Genomic DNA, 15,448 nt, shown 5'->3' on the forward strand with positions numbered 1-15,448 from the left:
ATTTTCTGTATTTTAAAGCTAAAAGATTAATATTTGATTTAACACATGAGCCAAATTTTGCTATGTTCTTTTCAACAAGAATGAAAGCACACTCACATTCTAAATTACTGTAAGAAATAATGAGAATGGAAAAAACAATTTTATTCCAAAATTCCATCAGCACCACAAATGCTGACTAACCAAGCCCACTTAGCAACAGCATCATCTTCTACTGCAATATTGGCTGAAATATTACCCTACTGAAGTATTATAAAATGCTGCTAACTTCTTGTATAAAATCAAAGATTTTATTTTTTTTAAATTCTGAAATAGCTGTCTGACACCCAGTATATTTGTAGAAAACAATTCAGTCATCAGATAAGCTGCATTATCCCAATATCATATCATTCTCAAGAGCAAATAATTAGAAAAATTAGCATATAATATTTTAGAAAACTAGATAAATATACCACAGAAAAAGCATACAAAAATATGCTGCTACTGTCCAACGCATCACACAAAAACATATGTTATTGTTATTTTGGTTTTTATGAGCATTAGCAACTAAGGCCATATTGCTCCGGGATATGCGGTGGTCATTCCCTGACCTTTCCACATCTTCCATATTTGGTGGTGATGGGCTCGAACCACGGTCTAATCAAGAAGCATGTGCTACGCACTGCTGCTCCTTCCCACCTGGCTACGGAGGCGCCCAAACACAAAAATATATAACAGATCATGTGCTTAGCACATGCCATAAAAAAAAAATGCCATGCTCTGCATTAAAGATAAAAGTCACCCAACAGCAACTTTGCATATTCATTATGTGTCCATATTTGTAAAACATAACACATACATGTACTTGAAAAATATATATCACAAACTTGATTGACATCTGAAATGTAAACTTTCCAAAACTACAAAAGACAATTTCCAGAAATCTAGGAAAACAAGAAAAGTTAACTGGTTTGAATATGGTAAGAGAAGTATAACCATCACTGACTTTAACTCTGGTAGCATGTACATGGGTGAGCTTGTTTGTTGTTTGTTATTTGGTTTTTAGGAGCATTAGCAACTAAGGCCATATTGCTCTGTAGATATGCGGTGGTCAATCCCTGACCTTTCTGCATCCTCCGTATTTGGTGGTCACGGGCTCGAACCCTGGTCTAATCAAGAAGTGTGTGCTACGCACTGCTGCTCCTGCCCACCTGGCTACAGAAGCGCCTACATGGGTGAGCCGTAAAGCTTTTGCCAAAATTGTTTTATACAACATACTTTATAGTCGTGGAAATTTCAGAATATGCAAATGAAAGATGCATTCCTAACCAATTTTTCAAAATAATCTCGAAGCCAGTTAAGACATACGTCTCATCAATCAACAAGTTTTTGAATGCCTCTGTTAGAGAATGTGACCAAGTGCCCAACTGACTGCTTGATGACAGGGGGCGCCTCCATAGCCAGGTGGGAAGGAGCAGCAGTGCGTAGCACACACTTCTTGATTAGACCAGGGTTCAAGCCCGTCGCCACCAAATACGGAGGATGCGGAAAGCTCAGGGAATGACCACCGCATATCCCGGAGCAATACAGCCTTAGTTGCTAATGCTCCTAAAACCCAAATAACAAACAAACAACAAACAACATAATAAGCTTGATGACAGTCCATCCATTTTTGAACTTCTTGCCCTATCAGTTTATCACTGGCATAGCAAACATTTCATTCTATATATAAGGGCCATTTGTCAATAAATGTCATTGGATGTGACATTCTAGGCCCACAAAAATTACACAACACTTCATTGTTCCTCTGGCATGGACACTGATAGGACAGACATCACATTTAGAATGATATAACAGACAGTACAGTGTAATCACTTGAAAGAAAAAGGACATTAAGGGCTTATCTTTAATTTGTATATTTTGCAATGTTCACAACAAAATGTTGGCAAAGGTTTTTCATTCACCCTTGTATATCTTTTGTATCTTTTATGGTCCTACTTTTAAATACTAAAGAATTAATATTCTTATATGAACCACTAAGGAGTTGCCATTAAACATGTTATAACCTATGTTTATTCAAAGTGCACAAAAAATTGCAACTACATTTAATGGAGAAAAAAATAAGGATCAGAATTATTTCCAAGGCAATGAACTTCCACTACAGAATTGAAATTATCTACCCTAGATGTACCATCAACTATCACAAGGCATTTAATTCCGGGTAAGGGATGACACCGTATAACACAACTGATTTTTGAAAGAACTCTTCAGTACCAATCATCAGGATATAGCTAATTCCCACAGTAATAATTTAAATGTTATATGATACATCATACCATAATTATTTGAAAATAGCATGTAACTTATCTATTAATAACACTTCATTTTCAATAATAATACATGAAGTACAAATCATATTGATATAAAATTAGAATGCATAAGTGGTTATACAAACCTGTACTGGTTAGCTATCACCATAGGTATTAAAACATGCGCTGCAGCATTAGGATCTGAAACGAAAACAAAAATTAAAAACTTATTAAATTAAGCAGAAAAGTATATCAATGAATTAAAATTTAAATTCTCCTTAAAAAGTTAAAACTACTAAAGCATTAGCCCAAATTTCTGTCATCCATCCATACTTTGGCTTTTTTTTTTTTTTTTTTTTTGCATTCCACTGCCCATTCAACAAAAATCAAGGATAACTTAAGCATTAACCTGTTTTTCCTGTACTTTGCATTGACAATTTTCATATCCCAGAGTGCTCAGAAATTGTTCTATCATCTATTCTTTTTCTTTTATATACCAGGTACCTTCTTTTTGATGCCTATGATGGCTTCCTATGCATAGTTCTGCTCAGGATAATGCATTCCTCTTCTATTCTGTTCGAGGGTCCTGGCTGGATATCACCATTCTTCTTTTTCTTGGTGATTCCCTTCATCTCTCTCTCTCTCTCTCTCTCTCTCTCTCTCGATAATTCAAAAAAATTTTTTTTTGGCTGGTGCAGCATAAGCCTCAGGCTTCCTTGCACCATATGGCTAATAATAATAATAATAAATCTTTCACTGCATATACCACAAACGCAACTATCTAAATAATTTCCACCAGAATTTTAAATAATCTCAAGATCAATGACAAATGGTAAACTTGGTTAACTTTAGAAAAAAAAAGTTTTTTTTTCCACAAAAGTTTTTTTCTTCCCATCCTGTGCTCATCTTCAACTGCATCCAATTTCTAGAATAGAACATGTACAATTCTCAGAACTCTTTTTTGCTTGGATTAACCTAATTTCTATCCTCGACTATCAAACAAAATCAGAACAGCATTCTAGTGTTGTTCAGTTTTAGGCAAATCAACAACTTACAGTGGCAGATAAAAAAACGCTTGTGAATTTTGCAAATAATGTTTTGCGTTGCATTGTGGGTTACAGAGATGTTTGAAATGCATTTGTTAGATGGGATATACTGTATATCTCATGGAGGCCTATGCGCTCCGGATTCATATTATTGAAATGAAAAAATTATAATTCCTCAGAGCGATTTAATACTAGAACATACATACAAAGAACGGTAATATACAAAACAGCTTTCGGCTGAGTAGACAGCCTTCTTCAGTTAAACAGAAAAATATATTAAATGACAGTTAGAATTGAGATGTGCACTGCCAAGATGGTGCGTGAGGCATGTGGCTAATTGTTTGAGGTTGAAGTTTGTGGCTGTGACGTATGGTGGTGATGCGGCCAGCGTTTGTCTATGGACAGAATTATTGCTTCTGTGATGGGGTTAACTTGACAACCACTGTTCCTGTTCAAAGAGGTATCCGAGCATTTTATGTTTAACGATTCCAACCAGGTGCGCCGTAGGTAATGGTGGGACCTGTCCACAACCACGACATCGCGGTGCGGGTCAATGTCGTGGTGGGTTGTCCAGACATGCTCGGCAATAGCTGAGTGTTCCACATCTGCCAAATGGATCGCCCTTTTATGTTCTGAGAGACGTTTCTCGAGCCGACATCCAGTCTCTCCAAAGTAACAGTTAGTGCAGTCACGGCAAGAGATGCGATAGACCAAACTGCTCTGCAGAAGAGTGGGGACAGGTGTTTTCACGTTGGAAATGAGAGAACGCAGTTTCTTGCCTGGGAGTTGGATGCATTTTATCCCATGTGATTTTAGGATTCTACCGATCTGTTGTGCCAGGTTGGGGTAGTATGGGATAAATGCCCTCGTGGATGACTCACCACTGTTGACGTTACTGTTGGTCGCCACGTTGTCGCGTGCCTGTAGGTCACACCTGTCAAGGATGTCGATGGGATAGCCACACCTCGCAAGGTCCACTTTGACCCTGGTGATCTCTGTGCATCTTTCACCTGCAGAGCTAGTGTGTCCAGGCACGAGTTAGCAAGGTTAGGGCAGTGGTGAGGAGGTGACCCCGTGCGTGTGCTGACTGGAAGTTGGTAAATTGGCCAGCACACATAGGTTTACGATAAACTGTCGTCTTCAAGCATGTGTCTTCGCGGCGGACGAAGGTATCTAGGTATGGTATGGTGTTGTTCGACTCCAGCTCAATCGTCAATTTTATGAAGGGCGATAGTGAGTTGAGGTGGGTTAGGATTCGCTGACCTGAGTCTCTAGGGATAACTACGAACACATCGTCTACATAGCGACACCAAAAGGCGATGTGATCTGGTGCGTGTGTAAACGCACGTCCCTCTAACTCCTCCATCACGATGTTTGCCGTGACCGAACTGACAGGGGAACCCATGGCTGTGCCATGCACCTGCTGGTAAATTGAGTTGCTAAACATGATTGCACCCCCTGTTAAGCACAGTCTGAGGGCAGTGGAAATGTCATCAGGTGTCAGTCTGGTTCTGTCGCTAAGGGTTTCATCATTGTCCAAGAGTTGTTTTGCACAAGAGATGGCAACTTCCACTGGGATGGAGGTAGAGTGATATTACATTGAACGATGCCATGACTTGATCTTGTGAGATGGATATAGTGCGGATCCTTTCTATGAACTCAATACTGTTGGAGACGGTGTAGGTGGTCTTGCCAACTAGAGGAGAAAGAAGCCTCGAGACAAACTTAGACAACTCGTAAGTCGGTGATCCACAGCAGGATACAATTGGTCTTAGTGGTGTGTCTTCTTTGTGTACCTTCGGCAGGCCGTAAAACCATGGGATCTGACACCCGGAGGCACAGAGGTGATTACGGGTTGACTGTGTTATCTTCCCCAGTTTGAGCCAACTATTGATGAGGATATTCACCTCTGACTCCCATCATTCCAATGCTCTGCTGGGGGTAACGGTTAAGGGTTTGTAGACGGAAGTGTCTCGCAAAAGCAGTAAGGCTTTCACCACGTAATCAGCGCGGTTCATTACAACCGTACGACGGCCTTTGTCCGCCGGTAGAATGACGATGGACGAATCCCGTTTTAGTGCCTTGAGGGTAGAAATCTGCATATAGCTGAGGTTTGAAGAGACGGGGCGAGCATGGTGTAGAATTGCTGCAGTCTTTAAGCGGATTGCATTGGCCACATCTTCTGGGAGGCGTGATAAACGTGTTTCCACGCCTAAGGCGATGTCAGTGATCGGTGGGTACTTTAGAAGAACGGCAAATGCCATGCCAAGAGTCGATAGGTCTATTTGTTCTGCAGATAACTGCTTGTTGCTCAGGTTCAATACGAAATCTGTGCAACCTGTGGAAGGGGCATTATGCCGGCGACGAAATTGACGGGATTCATTAATTAAAGTATTGAACTTACGTTTCTGTCGGGCACAATAACGATCTGATTCTCTGACGGCCTGGTAGCATAAAGTATTGATTACATTTGTGCAAATAGGATTGGGAATCAGAGCCTTAAGGTCGACTAGTAGGGCTGCTTTGCTCGCTGAAGCATGCTGTATGTCACGGTGGAGGCAGCCAATCCATATGCACAGACTCTTGAAGCCGAAGTTCCGACAGGCACGTCGCATATTAGAAAACGGTGGTTTGTACTGAAATCCTTTCGGGATAATCTTGTTTGCTTTGCATCTGTGAGCAAACCTCAGGTGTTGTCTGCAACGGGCTATAAAGATGAAATCCTTCTGTAGTCTCACAACCATATCGAATGTTGGTTGGCCAAGAATAGTCCGAATATGGTGAAAGAGGCCTGTGCGCTCCGGATTCATATTATTGAAATGAAAAAATTATAATTCCTCAGAGCGGTTTAATACTAGAACATACATACAAAGAACGGTTAATATACAAAACAGCTTTCAGCTGAGTAGACAGCCTTCTTCAGTTAAACAGAAAAATATATTAAATGACAGTTAGAATGGAGATGTGCACTGCCAAGATGGTGCGTGAGGCGTGTAGCTAATTGTTTGAGGTTGAAGTTTGTGGCTGTGACGCATGGTGGTGACGCGGCCAGCGTTTGTCTATGGACAGAATTATTGCTTCTGTGATGGGGTTAACTTGACAACCACTGTTCCTGTTCAAAGAGGTATCCGAGCATTTTATGTTTAACGATTCCAACCAGGTGCGCCGTAGGTAATGGTGGGACCTGTCCACAACCACGACGTCGCGGTGCGGGTCAATGTCGTGGTGGGTTGTCCAGACATGCTCGGCAATAGCTGAGTGATCCACATCTGCCAAACGGATCGCCCTTTTATGTTCTGAGAGACGTTTCTGGAGCCGACGTCAGTCTCTCCAAAGTAGCAGCTAGTGCAGTCACGGCAAGAGATGCGATAGACCAAACCGCTCTGCAGAAGGGTGGGGACAGGTGTTTTCACGTTGGAAATGAGAGAACGCAGTTTCTTGCCTGGGAGCTGGATGCACTTTATCCCATGTGATTTTAGGATTCTACCGATCTGTTGTGACAGGTTGGGGTAGTATGGGATAAATGCCCTCATGGATGACTCACCACTGTTGACGTTACTGTTGGTCGCCACGTTTTCGCGTGCCTGTAGGTCACACCTGTCAAGGATGTCGATGGGATAGCCACACCTTGCAAGGTCCACTTTGACCCTGGTGATCTCTGTGCATCTTTCACCTGCAGAGCTAGAGTGTGTCCAGGCGCGAGTTAGCAAGGTTCGGGCAGTGGTGAGGAGGTGACCCCGTGCGTGTGCTGACCGGAAGTTGGTAAATTGGCCAGCACACATAGGTTTACGATAAACTGTCGTCTTCAAGCATGTGTCTTCGCGCCGGATGAGGGTATCTAGGTATGGTATGGTGTTGTTCAACTCCAGCTCAATCGTGAATTTTATGAAGGGCAATAGTGAGTTGAGGTGGGTTAGGATTCGCTGACCTGAGTCTCTAGGGATAACTACGAACACATCGTCTACATAGCGACACCAAAAGGCGATGTGATCTAGTGCGTGTGTAAACGCAAGTCCCTCTAACTCCTCCATCACGATGTTTGCCGTGACCTAACTGACAGGGGAACCCATGGCTGTGTCATGCACCTGCTGGTAAATTGAGTCGCTAAACATGATTGCACCCCCTGTTAAGCACCCCCTCTTCAAACCTCAGCCGTATGCAGATTTCTACCCTCAAGGCACTAAAACTGGTCCAGTGCGGGTTGGCAGATCGACCGTATTCAGCAGTCAGGGGCTTGAACCCTAGTCTTCTCAAAGAGCATGTGCTACTGCACTCCCGCTCTGACCACTTGGCTACGGAAGCCGTTTTACTTCTAGATATATGGCTGCCCAATTTCATCATACCACACCCTTACAATGCTCTCCTGCAGGTGAATCTTATTTGTTAGCTTCTTCTGAGCAATATTAGATGGTATTATGTACCAGCAATTTTCAATAGGGTTCAAATCTGTTGCCGGACCAGTCCAACACTGTAATGCCAGCATTTCTGAAGTATGACTGCACCTTAAGGGAGAAAAATGAGGGAAAACATTGGTGTAAGTATGTTTTAAGCCTTGTGAGACAAGAAGACAAACTGATCATTAAATCTAAATAGCATAAAACTTACCAATTTTGCTGTGTGGCAAGGTGTTGAGTACTGATGAAAAATGCAGTTTTGGACGTCTGTATGGTGATCCCTAATAATGGGTTTCAGGCACTCCTCCAAAAGAGCATTGGTTTCTGCATTCATTGTTCCATTAATAAACTTAATTCAACCCATCCCTTTGCTTATTATGCACCCCTAGACCATCTGACCGACGGGGAAGTTTACAGTCAGTGTTATGTAATCAGGATGGTATGCCTCCGATTTTCGTCTTCTGACATATTGCTTCTCATCTGGGCCATGCAGGTTGAATTTCTATTTGTCAGAAAAGCTGATGGTGTCCCATTGCTCTTTTGTCCATGAAACGTGTTTTAACCCAAGCAAGTCGCTTCTTCCTCATTTGTTGGATCAACAAAAGCTTCTTCTTGGGCCAATAGGCATGCAACCACATTCCGAAATTTGTCTTTGGATAGTTCATGCACTTGTTTCAACACCAGAGGCCATTTCAAACTCCAGTTTTAGATCAGGAGCACTAGAATGGCGATTATGAAGGCATAGCCATTTCAAATATCGATCTTGGGAAGGCGTAATCACTCTCTTATGGCCTGATCCAGGTCTTCTCTTCACATCACCAGTTTCATGCTTTAATTTCAGCACCCAGGATACTGTTAACTGATGGCAGCCTATTTTATCAGCAACGGCATGCGTAGAAAGCCATTCCTGGGACAGAGCAACAGCTACACTTTCTTTTCATGGTGTCAAAAGTGTAGCAATAACTACACTTTTGTTTCTTGGTGAATATATGGAGCCATGCTTACACCTATGCAAAACAGGATACTAATGAGCGTGTATACCCTTCCAACGCTATATTTATAAAAATGGCTGATGCAATACCTTGCAATAGAAGTGTTATCCGATGCAATACCTTTGCTTTGCGACAAACAAAATGACTGTAATCAAACAATATCTAATATGTTTCACTACAAACGTTACTTTTTTTTAAGGTGATGCAGTTTTTTGTCCGCCACTGTATATCATATTGCATCTATATGAATTACATCTGTATAAGTGTATGTTCATTGTACACACTTTATACATTGTACAAGCTGAAAAATCTAGAATAACTTGGAGAAGGGCCTACTCCTCGCACCCTAGATCAGCTGACTACAGTCTCAACTGAAGAGAGCATAGAGGGTGCAGTGTTCCACTATGCTTGGTCCATTCTGAGTTCTGGATAGGATGCCAGGCCAATAACAGAAGATTACTAATATATAAAAGAAAAAGGAACAGACAAAACACTAAAAGAATGACCTCTACAACAAAGCTTTTTCTTATAAGAAAAAACTCTGTTCTGGATGTCATTCATTCAGTGTGTTAAGATGACATACTTGGTGTTTAAGTGGTGCATCCTTTCCTGACAAAGTTAATAAAACTTTAACAGAAATGGTTGAGACTAAAAGAATTTTTATAAGCCTCATCATACTATTATATTGTCAATTACTATTCGAACAGCATATAATAAGATTGCTATTCTGAACTGCTACTTAGCATACATGTACAGGCGGGCGCCTCCGTAGCCAGGTGGGAAGGAGCAGCAGTGCATAGCACATGCTTCTTGATTAGACCGGGGTTCGAGCCCGTCACCACCAAATACGGAGGATGCGGAAAGGTCAGGGAATGACCATCGCAGAGCAATATGGCCTTAGTTGCTAATGCTCCTAAAAACCAAATAACAAACAAACATGTACAGGAAGATTAGTTAGTTAGTTATTTGGTTTTTAGGAGCATTAGCAACTAAGGCCATATTGCTCCGGGATATGCGGTGGTCAATCCCTGACCTTTCCGCATCCTCCGTATTTGGTGGTGATGGGCTCGAACCCCGGTCTAATCAAGAAGCGTGTGCTACGCACTGCTGCTCCTTCCGACCTGGCTACGGAGACGCCTACATGCAGATGAATGTAGTGCTGATATACTTTCTCTATTTCTGATTAGACACATATAATTGCATTTATAAATTCTCTTCCATCATCTGAGCGAAGAACTATATATTAGGTACTCAGAATATAGTGAATATGTTAGCTAGACAACCTTGTGGGATAGGAGATACGTACCCCTGTGACCTTTAAAAATTGGAAAAGTGAATGGACCATTAATATGGAACAATTTTGAAATTATCATTCCTTCCCTTTTTGTACTATTACTAAAAACCTTTCAGAGATGGGTATACGAGGTGCTACCCAAAAGATCCTGAAATGTATTTATAAAATAAATTAGACTCACCCTGGGTCTTATTCGCCACTGTCACTTTCAAAGTAGTCCCCTTGAGAGTGTAAAACCCTTCCCAGTGCTACTCCCATGATTTGAATGCGTTCTGAAAGTCCTTCTTCATCATAGTGTTCAGCACCACCTGCGATTCAGTTTAGATATCCTCTAAGCTGCCAGATTTTCGACCATTCAGCTTGATTTTCATTCTTGGGAAGAGGAAGAAGTCGCAGGGTGCTAAGTCTGGTGAATAAGGGGGTGGGGGCAATTGTCATGTTGTTGGATGCCAAAAACTGCACCACAGCGAGAGATGTATGGGCCAGCATGTTGTCGTGATAAAGGACCCAGTTCTTTGTGTGCCACTTCTCTGGATGTTTCCTCCTGACGGCTTCCCTTAACCGCCTCAGGACGTTGTAGTAGAACTTTGCATTGATGGTCTGGCCAGTAGGGATGAATTCCTTATAGATAGTACTGTCAATATCCAAAAAACAGATCAGCATGGACTTCACATTGCTCCTCACTTATCGGGCTCTCTTCGGTCGGCGCAAAAATGGGCTCTTCCACTGAGATGATTGTTGCCTGGTTTCTGGGTCATACCCATATACCCAACTCTCGTCACCAGCGACGACCGTAGAAAGGAAGTTTTAATCACTCCTAGCCCATTCTTAAAGATCTCTGCTAACTTCCACGGAATGCTGCCTTTGGTCTTCACTCAGTAACCATGGCACGAACTTGGCCGCAATCCTTATGTTCAACTTGTTTGATAAATCCACTGACATGTGCAGTACGATAGTCCTACAATGCCACAAATGTCGTGGATGATCCACCTGCGGTCTTAGGGATAGCCACCCAAACTTTTGTGACATTTTCCAGGGTGGTGCTCGATGATGGACGCCCAGAGCGATCGTCGTCATCAACCGACATTCGACCATTTTTAAAATGGTTAAACAAGTAGTAGTCTGAGTCTGGCCTAAAACATTGTCACCAAAAGCTTGTTTCAACTTCTTATGGGTTTCTGCTGTTGTACTGTTAAGAAAGAAACAAAACTTGATGTAAGCACGTTGCTCTCTCACATCAGCCATTGCAACAATCACAAACTACGTGAAACACACTGCCAAGTAACTGTGCATAAATATTCAATGACTCTATCCAGCCAGACACCATATGGTACACTGATTCACAAAGGATGCATGCAGTGTTACCTAGTACCACAAGTCCGTACTAGACATAGTTCTCATGCAACATTCAAATTTCGGGAACATTTGGGTGGCATCTCGTATATACTAGTAATACGCATAAAATATATACACATACTCAGTTAGCTTTGCATTAGCAACACCATCCTAATACTTTATGTGACCACCTTTTACTAAAACAGTCCATATATATCTTGGCTTGGCCTCTACAAGGTGTTACAGGATGTGTTGTGGTAGCAACTTCTTTGTTTTGTTATTTGGCTTTTTAGTAGCATTAGCAACTAAGGCCATATTGCTCCGTAGATATGCGGTGGTCAATCCCTGACCTTTCCGCATCCTCCGTATTTGGTGGTCACGGGCTCGAACCCCGGTCTAATCAAGAAGCGTGTGCTACGCACTGCTGCTCCTGCCCACCTGGCTACGTAGGCGCCAGATAGCAATAGCAATGCATTGCACTGCACAATGTGTCAAATAGACGGTTGTATCATCAAATGTCCTTTTCCAGTAGGTACATGTGCAACTGGGTTGAGATTAGGTGAGTTGGTAGAACCATGGAGAATGGAGAATTCATTTTCATGTTCCTGAAACCAGTCGGCAACCTGCCGGGCATTGTGACACGGCATGCTGTCTTGTTGATAAACAATGGAGTTGTCTGTATACATTGTCATCATGAAAGGGTGTTCTTGGTTGGCGACAATAGAAAGGTAGGCATTCCCATCAAGCCAGTGATTAATAGTGATTAGCATTTGCAGGGCATGCTACAAAAACAGTCCCCAAACCATAACGTCACTGCCTCCAGCATGCCAAACACCAATAGTGTATCCAGGTGCCATTGTGTTGCTTTCTCGATAATTTGATAATGTGGATATGCCCATCAGCATGACAGAGTTGTAAACAAGATTCATCAGAGCAAGTGACAGATTTCCAGATATCAGTGGTCCAGTGTTGCCGACGTGCCCATGCAAGATGCAGCGTCTTGTGCTTTGCAGTAAGCCTGGGTACCTATGACAGACATCGACTACCACAGTCTATACGAACTAATGTCTGGTGCATAGTTCATATGGATATTGGTCTTGCTATTCTTGTGCTGTACTAGGTGGTTAGCTGGGCCACTGTGATGTGTTGCTGCTGTATTACAAGAGGAGACATGCGATGCTCACCATGGGCACTGACCACACTTGGCTTTCCCATGTATGACTTTTGGCTGGTGGTTCGACCACTACTGAGCCAGTCACAGTAGACTCGTAATACCACAGAATGGAAGCTCTTAACCATTTTGGCTGTTGTCAAGATACTGATACCTACATGTCTTATCCCCAACGATCATTCCACGTTCAAAGTCAAAAAGACCTTGACACTGATTCATTATTCCTCTCACAATAAAACTGATCACCATGTATGCAAACTACAATCTTATATCAGCTGTTCTGACATTGAGCCTTCACCAGCATCACAGACCAGTTCATTCCTACACAAAGGAGTGTCGCTAATGTAAAATGTATATATATATATATATATATATAGGAGCACAGAAACATCGTCCATGAAATAAAGCACTTCAGGTTTATTTTTGATAACATTAGATCAAATCCCTCCACTGCCTTTTTTTCTTCTTCCTTCTTAAGTTTTTCTTGTGTTTTTTGTTTTTTTTTGATTTCATAATTGAAATATACACATAATTGATTATTTCATTTATGACTCTCAATTATGCCCATCACTAGGATATATATACCCTATCCCCAAAACGACTGTTTGTAATAGCACAAAAAAGGGAAACAATGATAATTTCAAAAATGTTCAACATTAATGGTTCATTCACTTTTCAAACAAGGGCACATGAAGTATATATCTCCAATTCCCACAAGGATGTCCAGGTAACATTCACTTTATTCTGAGTACTTAACAAATAGTACTTCGCTCAGGTAATGAAAGAGAATTTGCAAATGCTATTACCAAATGAACTTTCACCAATGCAAACTGATAAATCTTGTGATTTACTAATTTTGGACTTTTACAGTAATATATACAAAGATAAAATCTACTCAGGATCAAACTAAATTTTGCATAAGTAATAAAGATATTTTTTAATGTATTAAATACTGTAGCTATGTTATATATAAATGTCAACATATGTTGATGAGCACTTCACAAACATAAAAAATTAACTTATGTATCTAGTTTTAAAAAATTAAATAAATCAAATAACCCTATTTTAACATATAATTAGAAAATGCATGAGAATTTGCAAATGCAAATATTAGGTAATAGGAGTAATTAGTTATTTCATGCAGAAGTGCAAATTTTCAAAATATACAAAGAAGTGTAATCTGTCATATTTATTTTTAAGTTTCATTATATTTAATAATATTTATTTATAATGGGTGTACAGAATGAATCCCATCTTACCTGCAGGTAACTCTATGGTACGCGCAAATCTCAATGAGCGACTTATCTGTTGCAAAAATTCCATTTTTGCCCATTTATTTGAAAGCTCCTATAAAACTAAACAAAACAAAAAAAAAAGGAAAAAACAGAATTATACAGTAGGATAGAAATTAATGAAAATAATTAAACTGTCAATTTATAACCAAGAGCCATAACTTTATATCATGGCTGATCAGATTTAGTGCATTACTTGTAGTTTGTCTATAATTTTTGTCTATAATCATCAACTGGTGAAATACCACCACTTTGCTTATTGGAGGCTTGAAGTGGTGGAACCCATGTTTAGTCTCTAGAGCTAAGTTCAGGTCAACCCTTCCCTATCTCTTCCATCATGCAGTATGATTGATGACTTTTGAGGTTATGACGAACGTCGTGGCGAGATCCAATATTCCTTACATTTCGAGGGTACAGCTCTAAAACGGTGTTCGCAGGCCGGCCGCTAGTTAGTACACTGGACTGAACCTATTGGTAACTCTCTAGGAAGCTTCCGGATCAGCTAGTGTATAATCTTGCTACCTCTACTCTGCCAGATAGTGACTGGAGGGAGTCCGAGTAGTGTGTATGCGGGGAGCATTGTCAAGGCCACGTTATGTCAAGGATCTGGGTATATTCTTACCACGTGTACGCCATATCCAAAAATTTCATTACTTCATACAGCATGTCCCACCTACTTTTTCTTACTATTGAATACACCGTGAATTGTCAAACTAATAGAGCAAGCTTATCTGCGAAAAGATCTAAACCTCCCAAGGACTTCCTAATTCATTTCACAAATATACGTGGTCTCAATTCTAATTTCAACGATGTGAATTTCCACTTGCAGTCTGCCAAACCCCATGTACTTTTTCTGACAGAATCTCAGTTATCAGTTGATTCAACTACTGTTCATCTCAGATGCCCAAATTATTCACTGTATATGCACAAGTATGACCTTTTGCTTCTAAGGTGGTACTTGTGCATATGTCCGTTCTGATATTCCCTGTCAGAGACTTGGCAATTTGGAATCTCCTCTCTTTGATCTTCTCTGGCTTAAAATCTCTCTACCTCATTGTGTCAAATTCATCTGTTGTCTCTACCGTTCTCCCAACTCCACTAATCACTTGGAGCTCTTTGACTTCCTCTCTTTGCAACTTGACTTTCTCCAGTCCAACTTTCCTAACAGTGAAGTAATTTTCCTTGGTGATTTTAATGTTCACATCTCCAGCTGGCTTCCGTTTTCTAGTCACACCGACCCAGCAGGTCGAGATGCTGAGGCTTTTGCAATTACTAATGACCTAGCACAGATTGTTCATTTACCTACAATGAATACCGGACAATCCTAATCATACAGCCAATACACTTGATCTTTTTCTCACAAACAACCCTTCTAAGTACACGGTGGAAGTGAGAGGTCCTTTAGGCACTTCAGATCACAACTTGGTGACTGTCTCTTCTCCAATGGAACCTTTATCTCATGGCTATTCCCAACCACGTGTTGCTTGGCATTACAAGAATGCAAAATGGGATGACCTGCGAGACTTCTTTTCTCCTTTTCCTTGGTCGGATTACTGTTTCAAAACTTCTGATGTCAACGTTTGCTCAGATCATGTCAGTGAAATTATTCTTGCAGGAATGGAATCCCTTATCCCACACT

General features: G+C 41.0%; 1 protein-coding gene across 1 annotated transcript in view; it reads right to left on the reverse strand.

The window, feature by feature from the left end:
• The window catches only part of LOC150081238 (E3 ubiquitin-protein ligase HACE1-like), a 105,564-nt gene that overhangs the window by 72,605 nt on the left and 17,511 nt on the right, over positions 1-15,448 (reverse strand). The window contains exons 2-3 of the mRNA XM_090378955.1: positions 13,777-13,872; positions 2,432-2,486 (exon numbers count right to left, since the gene is read on the reverse strand). Coding sequence (XP_090235081.1) covers positions 2,432-2,486; positions 13,777-13,840 — 119 coding nt within the window. The 5' untranslated portion in view covers positions 13,841-13,872. The remainder of the gene's footprint in view (positions 1-2,431; positions 2,487-13,776; positions 13,873-15,448) is intronic.

Source organism: Mastigoproctus giganteus, chromosome 8 (genome assembly GCF_048544385.1).
Source record: "Mastigoproctus giganteus isolate SK-2022 chromosome 8, ASM4854438v1, whole genome shotgun sequence".
Lineage (NCBI taxonomy): Eukaryota > Metazoa > Arthropoda > Arachnida > Uropygi > Thelyphonidae > Mastigoproctus > Mastigoproctus giganteus.